The sequence below is a fragment of the Rhipicephalus microplus genome, chromosome 5 (genome assembly GCF_043290135.1).
Source record: "Rhipicephalus microplus isolate Deutch F79 chromosome 5, USDA_Rmic, whole genome shotgun sequence".
Classification (NCBI taxonomy): Eukaryota; Metazoa; Arthropoda; class Arachnida; order Ixodida; family Ixodidae; genus Rhipicephalus; species Rhipicephalus microplus.
The window spans coordinates 178,532,216-178,547,576 of record NC_134704.1 but is presented as its reverse complement, the minus strand read 5'-3'; the positions used below and the strand labels follow the sequence as shown (position 1 = coordinate 178,547,576).

General features: G+C 44.6%; 1 protein-coding gene across 3 annotated transcripts in view; it reads right to left on the bottom strand.

Moving 5' to 3' along the window:
* Window positions 1-15,361, bottom strand: part of LOC119174089 (stimulator of interferon genes protein) — a 119,008-nt gene that overhangs the window by 84,543 nt on the left and 19,104 nt on the right. For all 3 annotated transcript variants that reach the window (XM_037424891.2, XM_037424889.2, XM_037424890.2), the window contains 2 exons: window positions 11,654-11,847; window positions 4,990-5,085 (listed from right to left, as the gene is read on the bottom strand). In XM_037424891.2, the coding sequence (XP_037280788.1) occupies window positions 4,990-5,085; window positions 11,654-11,847 (290 nt within the window). The remainder of the gene's footprint in view (window positions 1-4,989; window positions 5,086-11,653; window positions 11,848-15,361) is intronic.

Here is a 15,361-nt window from a genome sequence, read left to right as displayed (position 1 = left end):
AGATGGAGTCCTCAGGCCGCACCAGACAACGTCGTCTTGCTCTTCTATCTACCCGGAACATACTACAGCCCGGCTCATACCGTAGCAATATGAATAGGACGAGTGAGACCATACATCCCTTCTTTGCATCGCCAAAGCCTCTTCAACCGGTTACACAATCTCAGTCATCCCGGCATTCGAGCTTCTACACGCCTCATGACTGATCGGTACGCGTGGCCCTCAATGCAACGGGACTGCTGCACCTGGGCACGCACATGCATTCAATGCCAGCGCGCTAAAATCACACGGCATGTCACGTTGCTACTCGGAGAATTCCCCCTCCCGACGGAACGGTTCCAGCACGTCCACATCGACTTCATCGGCCCCCTCCCACCAACCAGCCTTTACCGCTATTGCCTCACCTCCATCGATCGTTACACTCGTTGGCCCGAGGTGTGGCCACTCGAAAGGATCACCGCAGAAGACGTCGCATCAGCCTTCTTCTCCGGCTGGGTTTCACGCTTTGGCACTCCTCGTCGAGTCACCACCGATCAAGGAAGGCAATTCGAATCTCAACTCTTCAGGCTCCTCGGCCTCTCCACCGGGTTCGAGCGTTCACGGACAACTAGCTACCACCCTTGCGCCAACGGGATGATTGAACAGTTTCACCGGCAGTTCAAGGCAGCCATCATGTGCCACCCTCACTCAACCTGGCTGAAAGCCCTCCCCGCCGTCGCTCTCAGTCTGCGCGCAACTTTCAAGCCAGACATTCAAGCCACGCCCGCGGAACTCGTCTACGGGGAGCCGCTTCGCCTACCTGGAGAACTCCTCTCCGCTCCGGCCTCTGATGTAACCATAACCAGTTTAGACCCTGCAGACTTCGTCGCTCGACTCCATTGCACAATGGCCACGCTGCGCCCCTCACCAGCGGCTCGCCACACCAAGCCGACCCTGTTCGTGTTTAAGTACCTGGCAACATGCTCGCATGCCTTCCTCCGCGACGACACCGTACGCGCACCTTTCCAGGCGCCTTACTCCGGACCTTACAAAGTCATCTGTCGTGACGACAAAACATTCACCCTGCAAATCAGTGGAAAGAATGTACGCGTTTCCAACGACCGCCTAAAGCAATCATACATCCTTTCCCAGGAGCCTACCAACCCCCGCACGCCTCCCGTAATTCGCCGACAACAGCGCGCAACGCCTAGGCTCACACCCTACACCACCCGCCTTGGACGCCAGGTGCGGGTCCCCAAACGTCTTCAACCCTGACGGCTCCTATCTGTGTGTGTGTGTGTGGGGGGGGGGTGGCGAAACAGGTCGGGACCACTTCTGCACCTGCGCGTCGCAGCGATGCCTCCAAACACGGGCGCCGGCGATAAGAACACTCTCGCCCAAAAGAAGCAAGAAAACGGTGCGGAAACATTAAAGTTATGTTATCCAACATATTTCAGAGATAAGCATTGTGGGGGAGCACATGCATTCAGCGACCCTTTCCTTTTTACAGCAGCACGGCAGCCTAACTGCGACGAGATGTCTGTAGCTTTGAGAAATGAGTCAATGAAAGCCTCTTCCGAAGGGACTGGTCACATCGCAGCCAGCGCGCATTTTTCCCCTTTCCCAACTCACAGAACGAGTTTTCCTCTCTCAGTAAAGGAACAAACCCTCCTCAGGGAGGGGGAAACCAGGACAGTGGATAAAATGAGCTTGCCGACGGCTGGACGCTCTTTCTGCCATCGGCGACCATGCAGAATGGACGACCCCCCGGAACTTACTGCAAGCCAAGGACGTCCACGACTAAGGCGTAAGCGTCTACCCTTTGTTATCTGCCTAGAGCAGAAGTCCCTCTATGCGACATTTACGCGTTATTGCTAACAAAGCAATAAAGTGTTGTTTTGTTGACCTACAGAAAGGAGACCTTAATTGTGCACGGTACAACTGTGTGCAGCTAGAACATTACCTAGGCTTCTATGTCAGCCATACATAGGACAGACCCCCTTCAACGTATCCATAAAAACGAACCCTAGAAGTGACCTTGAAGGCATGGTTGCATCTAACAGCGTCCGCTGCCAATATACTGATACACAGTCATCTTCTGCATCCGGTGATTTAGAGAAAATATGCTGCTTTGTGTAGTCGCTGCCACAATCGCAGGAAAATTCTAATTTTGTTTCATTTAATTAAGCTTGCCAAATAAGCACTTGTTTTTATTGAAGCTATTTCTGGCATGCGCGTGCTATGGGGAAGACAGGCTCGAAATTACGCAGTGCCGTATGCTGCCCTATAGTGAAAAGAAGAAACCTGCAGTCGCTTGTATGGGCCCCACTTGCTTGCATTGCCGATTGCGCGCACGAAAAGCATGTTTTTTGAGGCTTTTATCTTGCATTTCGCACGCTATGGGCACCACTTTTTCGTCATCCTAGAAAGCAAGCATGCACTTCTGCTGCATTGGGAGCTGCTACAAAAGTTTAAAAATGACAAAGAGCTGAAAACTGCCCGTCAAGTTCTACAGTGCAAGGAGCAAAGGCGACAAGAGTGGATTATGGCAGTTTGCTGATACTTTCCATGGTCTTGTCACTTTGGAGAATTTTTCAATGTGTGAAGTATTACTAACTAATAAATGAAAGAAATGTGATGGCCAGGCTCATATAAAAAGAAAGTGCTATTGCAAACTGAAGCTACAGCAAATAAAAAACTACTGTACATTTCGAGATAGCACATTGGCTTTCTGAAGTAACCATTCCTAATGCAACAGTAGCAGAGCTTGTTAGCTTAATTCACCATGATTAGAATACCGTACTGTGAGCCTTGCAAGTGTGTTATTCAGCTGATAGCGGTAGACTTCTCGTCGCTGCTCAGTGCAAATATAGATTTAAACTGCGTGTTCGCGCTGACCGCTTATACATATAGATTTTGAAAGCAACACCCACCGATTAGTTAACAGGCTGAAGTGTTGCGATGCTAGGATCGAAGTCGTTAGTTCGGTTCCTACATACGGTAGCTGAATTTCCATGGCAGCGACATGTAAGAACACTGGTGGGCTTAGATCAAGTGTAAGAATGGCACAGAGGGAGGTGTGTTGGTTTAGCATATTTGAAGCGTAACGTGGGATGACGCTCAATGTGAACAGAAGTGACACTCAGTGTGTGCGCACCCTCTGGCCATTGTCTTCGCGCCTTACACTTGAAATATATTTAGGTGTACATTAAAAAACCCTAGGTGGTCAGAATTATTATAAAGTTTCACACCACGATACGCCTCTTAATGATACCATGATTTTGGCACGTAAAATACATTCTTACATGCACCCGAGCCGTGGGCAATATACAGCTGCCACTTTCAAAACGAGCTAAAAAAAGAGCCAAGGTGGCAATAAAATATTCGGTAGCTTTGCGAAATCCGGCGTAGTTATCGGGGGCAAATCTTGGCTTAACGTTAAATATGCTCGATTCTAGTTGGTATTGTATAGAATGATGAAGGCCAAACGAACTGTCAAAACAACCAAAGCAACATTCGAATCAGCAAACATGCTGCGTGGTCAGGCATGGATATTACCCGAAATAAAACATGTGCTGCAGAAAACATGCATAGTCGAAGTAGGCATACAATAATTTTTTCTTGCACATCATTATGCTTTTAAAGGGGCCTGTAAAACCATTCCAAGGCGGCAGTGAACTTAAGGTGTAACGCTGTTATTATCTGACGGAAACCTTGGCAAAAGCGAAACTCTTATGAAACTGAACACTGCACATTGCAATGGTGCCAGCGGCTCAACAGGGCAGACATAGGTTTAGGCTTTTTGCACTGACCTCCTAATAAATTTAAAGCCGCAAAACAAACTTGGCATCTAAGCAATCGAAATCCGAGCGCTCCTGTATAAACAAATGCATACAAAAGCGTGGCAGTAGTTTGTCGACAACTACGACAAGACATGACAACTGCAGTGAAGACATGTTTTACCGGTAGCATACATTTAGGTTTTGCACCATTACCCAACTTTGAATGTCAGACTGTTCACCATCGACACGCACATAGCACTTGCTCAGACGCACTGTCTTTGACGACATAATTGCTGGGTTCTGCAAATGTTGTCAACGAATCACTCTCGGATCTGGTAACATTGCAATACTGAAAGCGTTTTTCTATACCTCAAAAATCTTTTTAAACATTCGGAGTGAGTCACAGGTGAGGCTGCACATATATGGTTACCAGAGAACAGTACGTACAGAGCGCTTGAATGTGCTGAGAGAGCACAGTCCGAAGGCGGGAGCGGGGTGATGAGCAATTGGTTTTTGCTAAAAAGGTGGTGAAGATCGCGCGCCTGACTGAGGTTGGGAGGCCTATTGTGGAATGACAATTCCATTTTGAGTCTTTTTTAGATCAAAATATTGCATGCTTTGAGTGTTTTAAATTTTTCTATTGGGTCATCTCTTCAAGTCAAAGAGAAAACAGCAGCAAGGTGGATCATGGTATGTCAGCTGCAACACCCCCAAATGCTTGTTTCAGAGTAGACAAGCCTAGCTCGTGTTCAGTAGGATTGGTACAAACAGAGTGGACGAGCTCAGCTCGTTTTCGGCAGAAAAAGGGTTATCAAAACACCCGAGGCACTTCCACTGCAAATGCACATTTAGTTTGCAAATTGGCCTATCAAATATAACCTCAATAATATAGAATCTTTGTCAGATTACATGCATGATGTGGAATAAGGAAGCATAAATAAACAATGACATTTCCAAAGTCCTACTCAACATGAAACTTGCACTTGACATGGGCAAGTCATAAAAGCAGCCTATATTTCTGTGACTCGCTTTCAGTCATTATTATTCTCACATACAACTGTACAAACCTCAATCAGATGCACACCATTGATTCTGCATCGAAATAAAACAAACATGAATATATGTTGCCTTTCGTACTAGCAAAACACTCCTATCAAACACCAGTTTCATAAGAGCTCTATCATTGTTCGACTTTGGTATGGAAAAGACAGGAAATTTGAGAAGCACTCACCCAGGCGCAGAGCATAGTGATAAAGGCCACCAGGAAATGCACATGGCCCTGTCTCTTGAGTGTGGCTGACAGCTCGTTGGGATCTTCATAGACAGTCTATGACGAAGGAGATGGGAGATATGGTACACGTGAGCCTGCTTTGCATGCTGCAGGAACGTTTTTGGGGCACTAATTCTCTCCTATCTCATACAAAAACAGCCTGTTCTTTCATTTTTCAACGGCACGTGACCGTTGCTTGCAGACGCACCTGGTACATGTGTTATCTGGGTTTGTACAGCCTGATCCACTTATATTGTCCCAGATATAACGATCTCTCGGTTATAACAATGATATTTCGGTGCACTTACAGTTTTCCTATGCTACTCTTTGCAACTGAGTCCACATACAGTGAACATTTGTTAAAGTTTCCTACTTTTATATCGAACACTTCCAACGCGCTTGGGGTACAAAATATGGTGTGTACGAAGCGTAAATGAAAAGTGTTGAAACAGACATTCTAAAGCTTGGAATAGTCACTCGTTCACGTGCGCCCCGCTGCTGTTTACCTGCGACGAAGCTATCCTAGACCAATATCTTCCACCGCACGTAGACTTCGTATGTTGCGAGCTAGGTCCTTCACTTGCCAGACTTCTCTTCACCGGCACAGAAGTGAGGGGAAAAAAAAACAAAAAGAAATAGAAGGCAGCATGAAGACTTGCGATCAGCTTCCGCACAGCAAACTTTTCTGACACTATTCTTGGCACCTATGACCGCCAGCGGTTCACCAACCGTGGCTTTGAATGCAAGAAGCCATAAATGCAAGAAGTCATGACTCTCACTGCAACGCTCAATTCTCTGGCACCACAATGTGCCACGAAAGATATTCCACCTTTCGGTAGCGGAAGAGATCGGTCAATTAGTGATAACAACTTCCAAACGGTTGCGGCGGTGCCTTAACAGGTAAGCATCAGAAAAGAACGATGGCGAGATGGGAGTGGCGATGAATGTGACACTTTGACTAATCACCGGCAACCTTAGTGCGGTCATCTGCAGATGCTGCACACTCGGCGGAGTGACGCCAGTGCAAGCAAGTCATGCTGCTGTTCGCAAGTCCGCCACCGCTGCATCGTTCGAAGCCACTTGCATGCATTGATCGCACCCGAGCACCATCCCGAGTGAAGCATGCATGAAGAAAGCACAAGCGCACGCACATATACTGCTAGCGATCTGGCATGCGACAATGAAGGCCGAGTAAGCGACGTACTGCACGCAACTAGCCAGGGGTATGTAGCGGGGCCGCGCTTTAGTGGAACGGCATAAGTTCATAGCGAATTTTGAATTCACTCTGGAACAAATGGAGGTCGTTTAACATGCGAGAAGGCCTAACTTGACAGTGGAGGGGTTGTTCACACTCTTGAATAAAAATATTCAGAAAAAAAATTATTCGGCCACTAAGTGGACATTTTTATGGGCGACTCCATAGATATGACAACCATTTATCGCAGCACTTTCGAGTTCGTTACATATAGGTGCAACTGCATTAAGTCTTTATTATAAAAATTTAGCATAGGTTTTGCTAAACAGTTCTATGTTTTTCTTTCTTCTTCTAGTACTACAAGCTTGAAAAGGAGTAAACTCCTCTAGTAAACGATTGGAGTATTTCCTTGCTTCTTTCTGCATTCCTCAATTTTAGGGCTTATGTTTGTCTACATGACAAAAATTCAAGGGTTTTCAAGGACTTTGAAGGTTATGTGTGCAAATTTTCGAGGAGCTCACCGTCCTTTGGAAACCGAATTAAAATATGCTTAGGGGAGGATAAAGGTTTGAAATAACTTGAATTTATCGAAAAAAAGACAAGTCTCTACCAGGCACCCAATTTCCTTTTTTTGGGAGATTTAGAATATGTGCCAATGACCGAGCAAACCCCCCCCCCCCCCCTTTCTGTTATATTTGTTCAACCTGTTGAACATTTGCACAAGGTCTAAAATTTTTTTTTGCAGTGTAGTACCTAGCGGCTGCATTCTCTGTCGCAAGAAATTGTTGGAACATTTACAGACCTTTTTCTCCTTGCCTTAACACGTGAATTTATACACTAGGATTTACTACAATTTGGTAAAAATGATAAATGCATGCTTACTCAATCACTGGAGAAGACGTTGAAAACGAGGCCCCAATGACATTTCCTTTCTAGACAACTTTCAATCATAGTTTCTTAAATTCGCGTGGGTAATCACTTTTAGCATGACACAAGTTGCAAAAATTTATTCGGATAGGAATAACTACGGAACAGTTATTACACAATGCCTTGTTGCTTTTTTAGAGATGAAGCTCCTGAAGGCGTGGGTCTGTCCATCTCTTGTATGTATGTACGTGACTGCCTATTGTTCCATCTTTGCAAACTGCCCACTACTTCATCCTTGCAAACATCCCACTATGCCTCCGAACCGATTCACCCCTTCACTGACCATAAAGCCATTATAATGAAGGGGAAACGAAAGTGATGTATAGCTACACTTATGAATAATAAAATATCTTGTATAAATACACACAGTATCTGCCACATCTTTGATGATGTAGAGGGTGATATTCGCGGATGGTTTATGGTTTCACGATGAAACCCTTCAGCGCTTCAGACCACTCATTATCATTCATTCCGTGGATATGCTGTGGTTTTTTTTTTAATTTTCGTATCAGTATGACCATCTTCTGGTGCTTGGTCTAGGCTGTCTTCCTGAAGCTGTCTGACTTTATGATGCACATCAGGTCGCTAATTGTCTCTGCCTTTTCCACATATGAGTGCTGTTAATACCTTAACACAAGGAATTCTAGTTTCTTTTTCTTTTTAAATGAGAAGCATTTCTTAGCAAACTTCGGCGACTTTGAGCGTATCTATCTGTCCATCTATATAGCCGCCTACGACTTTTAGCTCTCCTGGCCGTTCCGATAGTGGTATTGATACCAAACTTAGTATGGCATAACATGACTTTATGAAGAACATATTTGACTAGTCATAACTTGAAAATAATGATGTGTATGTCATGGATGTCATGACTTACATATCATGCTCCTGCTGTTCTTGCGGTGGTTTCGTTCACATGACATGTTGCAAAACTGGTATCGTATGACATGACTGCATGGTGAACACAAACGACAGATCCTAACATGAAAATCATGACTTACGTGTCGTGTAACAACATGACTACATGCCACTCTTATCATGCACACGCGGCCGTTTTGCTAGTGTTACATATACCAAACTTTGTATTACGGCACGTGAATGGATGACGAAGGTATATGACTGGTGCAAACATGATAATCATGAGATGAGTGTCATGTAACATTATGACTACACGCCATGCTCATGATGCGCTGGCAGCCTTTTCGCTAGCTTCACTTATACCAAATTTAGTATTATGGGACATGAATGAATGACGAAGGTACGAAACTGGTGCAAACAGAATAAACGTGAAATGCATGTCATGCAACAACATGACTACATGCCACAATCATGGTGCACTCGCAGCCATTTCGCTAGCTTCACATATGACAAGTTTGGTATTACGTGATGTAAATGAATAATGAAGGTATGTGACTGGTGCAAACATGATAATCGTGGTATGCGTGTCATGTGAGAATATGACTACATGCCACAGTCAAGGTGCCGATACATTTCGATGTGACGCGGTGCGCGTGCTCGCTGGCGTTCATTTCGTCGCGTCACGCCGGCGTTGCCACGCTAGGCGCCGGTTCTGCAATATACTCGCAGGCGCGCGCCGTGCTGCGTTGCTTTGACGCGTGCGCGTATCAGCACGTCCGGCATCCCTCTGTCACGAAAAGAGGGAGGCGCAGTGTTGTCTAAGTAACGCATCGGGGCGAATTTCGCGCCGGTTGCCGTCGGGCCGCGCCAACAGACGCTGATTGGACCAGTCGCGCCTGGCGTCAGACTATAGAGTGCTCACATTTTGCTACGTAGCGTCACTGTGCCCAGCGTCCACGTGCGTCAACGCTACATTGGAGTACATTGGCCCCTTCATGATGCGCTTGCGGCTGTTTTGCTAGCTCCACATATACAAAATTTGGTGTTACGTGACGTGAACAGATGACGGAATATATGATTGGCGCAAACATGATAATCCTGATACGCTCGTCATGTAATGACATGACAACATACCACGCTCTTAGCTTGCTCGTGGCCGTTTTACTAGCTGCACATATACTAAATCTGGTATCACGTGACGTGAATAGATTACAAAGGTAAACGATACATCCAAACATGATAATCATGACACGGAAGTCATATACAGCATCATTTACCTCCACCTCATTGCGTAGTGCTGATTTTAAAGTGACATTTAAAACTCTCTCATTCGTGCTTCGCATATCATCGATTCCCACTGTATGTGGGATCTGCCAATTTTTTTGTTAGCTCCTCAAAGCAACAGTTGTTTTTCTGTTGTTCATCCTCCTGCTCCAGCCTTTTCTGAGCTTCCAGAAATGCATGGTGTTCATTCCGTACAGAAGCTACTGATGTTCTCAGTTCTTCTGTTATGGGCACATTACATAAGCCACGTGCTATATTTACGGCATCTCAAATATTGTGCTGTGATATGTGAGACAGTGTTTATTACGATAAAAAAAGGAAATTCGTGGATTTTTCAAGGATTTGTGAGAATTCCAGCACTTTCAAGGCTTTGAAAACTAGCTCTTCATATTCAATGGTTTTCAGAATTTCAAGGATCTGCACGAACCCTGTCAATATACATGCTGTATCGGTGCCTTGCCTGTTACACTATTTCTTTTCTTATTTGGGCATTGAGCAGCTCACCAATAGTCTTCACACCATCAGAGATGCCAAGCTGATAGAAGAATAAAACATATCTGAAAATAAAACAGCCATGCTACATGCTGGCCTTGAATTTAAAAGGAAGGTGTATATATAATTCAAAAGGAAAATATATGTTGATCGCATTGACGTTCAAAATTAGTGTTTTCACTTTTCAAGCTTTACGTTGTTCTGTTTTCACTTGCAGACCACACACGCAGTTAGCCCCAGCTACCAGAAGATTAGACAATGAGACGGAGAGGGGAGACCAGAACAGGTTGTAACACAGAGGAAAGCAAAAGAGTGAAATGAATAGGTAAAAATAACAATGGCTCTCCCCAGCGCAAGTGAGGATCGTGTTCATGACATAAAGATCACGTCCCCGGCTTGTGTCTCAGAGGTGTGGACGGGCTCTGGGTAGCCTGAAAGCCCGAGCTCGACACGGCCTATGGGCCGAGCAGCCAGGCGTCTTCTCACCTCGAGCCCAGGCTGGGCTCAGGCTTCCTTGTTTATTTATTGGGCCGGGCTCCAGCCTAGTGAAAAGCCCGAATCAAGCCAGAAATAAGGAGGATGTGCCTTCTTACGAGCTCAGAAGTACACTTTTTGTCATTTTATCTCAGTTTGGGCTTATATGGGTTATTAGCTGAAATTCACTGCTTTTAACACTGAGGACTAAGGTAACAGCACAGATATGTACTAGAAGTCAAATAACAGGCAAAAATTTCATAAATGTTTCGTTTTTCAGTGTATACATATTGAATATAAAAGAAAACTGGGCAAGGAGGGCACTTATCTCGAGTCATGCGCAACGTATTAACAATATTAGGGGTATCACGCACCTTGACGCAAGGCACGCGCATTGTTACTCTGTTTATATACATAACACAGGAATGACGCAGTCGATTGAGGCCTGAATCTGTGGACGATTTGTTTCTGTACAATCATTTGTGAATGTTCTTGCACTCAGGCAGTGGCAGCCCGTCCTGATACATCATCAGGCCGGGCTGGCCCACCTCCGGTAAGCATTGGGCCTGGGCCGTGCACATCTCTAGTGTGTCTCTTATATCAAGGTGCATTAAAGGATCAAACAGCTTGGATCTCCCCACTTGTGCATGGCTAAAAGTGAACGTGTCAGTCTATTGCCCATTAGTTCAAAGCAGTGATATCACAACTAATTTATTTTTAGACACAAGGCACGACAATGACAATGGACAGAATAAGATACAAACAAAACCCCTCAAGTGTTGTTCCTCATGCACTTTACTTCTTTTCTATTTAAGTCACGAGTAGTACCACAGCAGAGTCAAAGATTACAAATAAATGCTTCGCACCTTCCTTTGGTTCATTTTTTTCTCAGCCAATTACAGCTGTGTCTAGAAAAAGCATGAGCCTGCCATCCACTCCTCTTCCTCTGTACTACAATTAACGAAACTGTGCAATTGTAATGGGCAATTTATAAGAGTACCTATCGATAGATTGTACTGGATCCTACTGTAACATGCATGTGAAGGAAGCGGGATTAAGGTGTCTTATCGTCTTCTTTATTCACTTCAACACTGTTCTTACTCATTTCACTCACTACCAAGCATAGTCGTTCGCTAACCTGGTGAACAAATGTGAAATAAGCACAAGATAGGGGATATTCACGCATAAGCCCCCCAGACATTCTGGCACCTACCAATCGGCCTCGCGATCGTCTAATATCCTCATGTTATTCTTTTTCTTGCTGCAAGAGCACTACTTCACTCAATAAATTCTCTTTAGGTTCATTGCCGACGAAGTCTCTGTTTTTGTCTTCCTTGGCACCCTACAGCTTGTCATTACCTACGTGACACTACTAAGTACTTCAGCCTGTGTACTCACCAGAAAGGAGAGAATGGTGCACGTAAGGATCACCAGCCATGTTGTCCTTGGCAATTGAAAGCATTCGACTGCTGCGTTCAGGATACCACTAGCAGATTTCCCTTGCAGCCGCTGCAGGTCACAGAGCAGGTAGCAGCACTGACGACCTGCCATGACCAGCAGCACTATCATGGCAGTTGCAGCCACCTGCACACCTGCAGTCGCGCCATAAGCACAGATGACTCTACTAGTACAACTACTCAAAGGCAGTAACAAAACACCAGAGATAGAAAAGACCGTTGAACCTTTCCCTGATGAGTATAGTCGTTAAAAGATTGTGCTAATATAGCTAGTGATGACTACGCTTAGGTAAAGAGAAATTTATCACACTATAAGCTTACAGCAGCTGCCACAAACAACCAAGTGCCTCTCCTATGGTGAAAGACAATCGGGCAAGGTTTGGAAGCTCATCCTTGCTCTGTCACGGAAAAAAATTCAAGATGGCGGCAGAACAGCCTCGAGGAAGAATGCACACTTGTGCTTCTAATAAAATCCATTTATTGAATAAGCATGCAATTGTCGTTTTTACCAAATTGTGGCGAATCCTAGGGTAAAATTTTTCAAGTTAAGGAAAAAAAAAAGGTCTGTAAATGTTCCAACAATTTCTTATGAATAAGAATGCAACTGCAAGGTACAAGTACACTGCAAAAAAAAAAAAAAATCTATACGTTGTCCAAATATCTAAAGGCTTTCAAAACTTCGGCTACTAGGAGCCAGTCCTGTAGGATTCTTCAGCGGTGAACAGGATGATTTGTGGTGCTTAAATGGCACAAGGACCAATTGATGGCCAAACAGCGCCATTTCAGTAGACAGGAGATATCATATAGTATGTGGCAATGATATGGTATGTGGCTATATAGGGAACCTAAAATTCCTCGCGCTAACGCGGGTAAAAGCATAGAAATATCAAAATCATGACATTGATGAGAAATATGTGCAGTGAAACTGAAAGGTGACATGTCATAATATTAAAACCATGGTGAGGATGTAGCCATCTCATCGCGACCTTGGTAGTGGGGTCGTGCTACGAATCACCTTGCTATATGGGGTGAAAGCTATGCATGTCGTTTAAAAACGTAAACAGTGATTCTAGTCTAAAAAGCGGATCCCTACCAATGAGCATGACAGGATGTAATGGGAGATGCTGTCGGTAGGGTAATAAAGAGTGCTTTTTTCTTAGACCATCTAGCTCATTGCACTGCATGAGGATGTGGAGAACCGTAAGCGGTTCTCTACCTCTCACACAAGGGTAGATTAGCACCGGACAAAAGGTGCGAGTGTGTAGTGTGTGTATGCCCTATTCTTAATCTGATAAGTGTGATAAGTGTGCGGCGTGACCTCGACACTAGCGGCCAATTTCCTAGATGTGGCCTTATAAGATGATGTTTATTCAGTGTTTGCCTGCCCCATAATTGCTGTCAATGATCTGAGTTTTTTTTTTTTTAAGGTAGGGTTTCAGGTCAAGTGCAGGGATAGGTATTGATGTACTGGCAGTGGTTTCGTTAGCGGTTGCAGCTAGGTTGTCCGCTAAAATGTTTCCTCGTAAGTCGCGGTGCCCTGTCACCTAGAGGACTATGACATGTGTACTTAGTGCGTACACTGTGCACAGGGCTGAGTAAAAGGAAACAAGAATGGGGTATTTTTGCCTTTTGAGAGTTTTGAGGGCTTTCAGCAAGCTCAGAGAATCTGTGTGTATTACTGCACTTTGTAATTTTACCTGTTTTATGTGTTTAAAGGCCGCCAGTATAGTATAAGTTTCTGCTGTGAAAATATTGGGATTCGGATACAGAATACCGGCATCTGAAAAAGATGGACCGACTGCTATGTACGAGACAGAAGTGCGAGTTTTTGAGGCATCAGTAAAGAATTCTGGGAATGAGTATTTTTCCTGCAGTACTTGGAAGTGTGCGGACATGTGCAATGGGCACTTGCTTGGTAACTTCTTCAAAAGATATATGGCAGTCTACGAGCTGTCACTGCCAAAGTGGGACATATGCAGTGGGAGAAGCCAAACTGTGTTTAAGATGCTGCACGCCCGTCTCTTCGGCTAGGTTCTTTATACGAAGTGGGTAGGGCCATCTGATGGCAGGGCGGTTGTTAAACAGTACAGAACTGGACAAATCATTGATGATGGAGTGTATGGGGTGTTCTTGGTTCACATTCACATTGTGGAAGTAGACAAGAGACTATTAGGATCTTCACAGATGGAGCGATCATCATTCGAGTCAACATACAGGCTTCCCACGGGGCTTGTACGAAAAGAACCCGTGGAAATATGAATGCCTAGGTGATGGACAGGGTCAAGCATCTTTAAGGTTTTTGGTGTCACAGACTGATTGGTTATGGCCCCGTAGTCTAGGCATGTCTGTACGAGGCTTCTATACAAATTTATCAAACACTTTTTGTCACTACACCAGGTAGAGCGTGTTAAGACTTGAATTATTCATAGTCTTTAAGCACTTGTTTTTTAAATACTTTATATGCGGTATAAAAGTTAGCTTGGTGTCAAAGATTAGGCCTAAGAATTTATGTTCAGTGTTTACAGAAAGGCACTGGCCATTCAGTTCAATGTCAGGTTTGAGTTGAATGCCTCTCTTTCTAGGGAATAAGATGCACATGTTTTTTTGTAGATTCAGACGGAACCCATTTTCATCTGCCCATTTGGAAATCTTGTTCAAACCCTGCTGAACCTGCACTTACACATTGCCAGGTTACAAGACTTGAAGCCAACTTGGACATCATCCACATAAGTGCAGTAAAACATGTTGCTGGGATTGAAGAGGCGCAATGAATTCATTTTGATAATAAAAAGTTGATATGTCGTGCAAGGTACACCAAATAAAAAAATATTGCCCCCTATCTGCATGTTTCACTGCAAACTATGTTTGGGGAGAGTGAACAAAACGTTTATGTATTTGATGTTCTGCACGAGAAATTGGTGAACTGTATTCTGGAGGCGCTGTGTTAGAGTGCCTCGATCTGCGCAGCGGAGGCGAACGAGCGTATCGAGGCACGTGAGACATGAGCGCTATCGGGTAATTATCTTCGAAAACGAACGGTGGCGTGCGTGTCTGTCTCAGAAGCGATAAGGTGTAGAACACACAGTGACGGGTGGGTGCCACCGCCGTGTCGTTTTTGCAAAGCGTTCGAAACGCTTGCCTTTTTGTGCATAGCGTAGCATTCTTCGCGCAGCGTGATAAAGGCTAGGGTCCTTAGAATTACTTATGTATGTATGTCTTCTCTAGAAAAAAAACACACACCACAGAATATTGACTTGTTCTTATAGGCCTCAAATATGCAATAATTGCTTTTTAATTTACAATCGCACAGGTATGAATGCTGAAACTTGATCAATAATGGTGGGCGCTGCGAATGGGGTTGAATTTTGATTACTTCGAGTATCGTTACGATGGACAAACAGACAAAAGAACAGACAGACAGACCAAAATTTTTGGGTGGAAGTACCCCAAGAAAAACTACCGTCTTTAAAAGAGTACAGCTCAGTACACCACCCTGGGGCACCCTTTTCTCCTGGACAAATCTTCAGGACAAGACAGTGCCTACTCGAAAACGGAATGTCCGTTTGGAGAGGTAACTTTCAATTGTGCTCAGCAGTCTACCCCGTATACCTAAATCTGATAGCTCTCATAGTATACCAAAGCGGCAAGC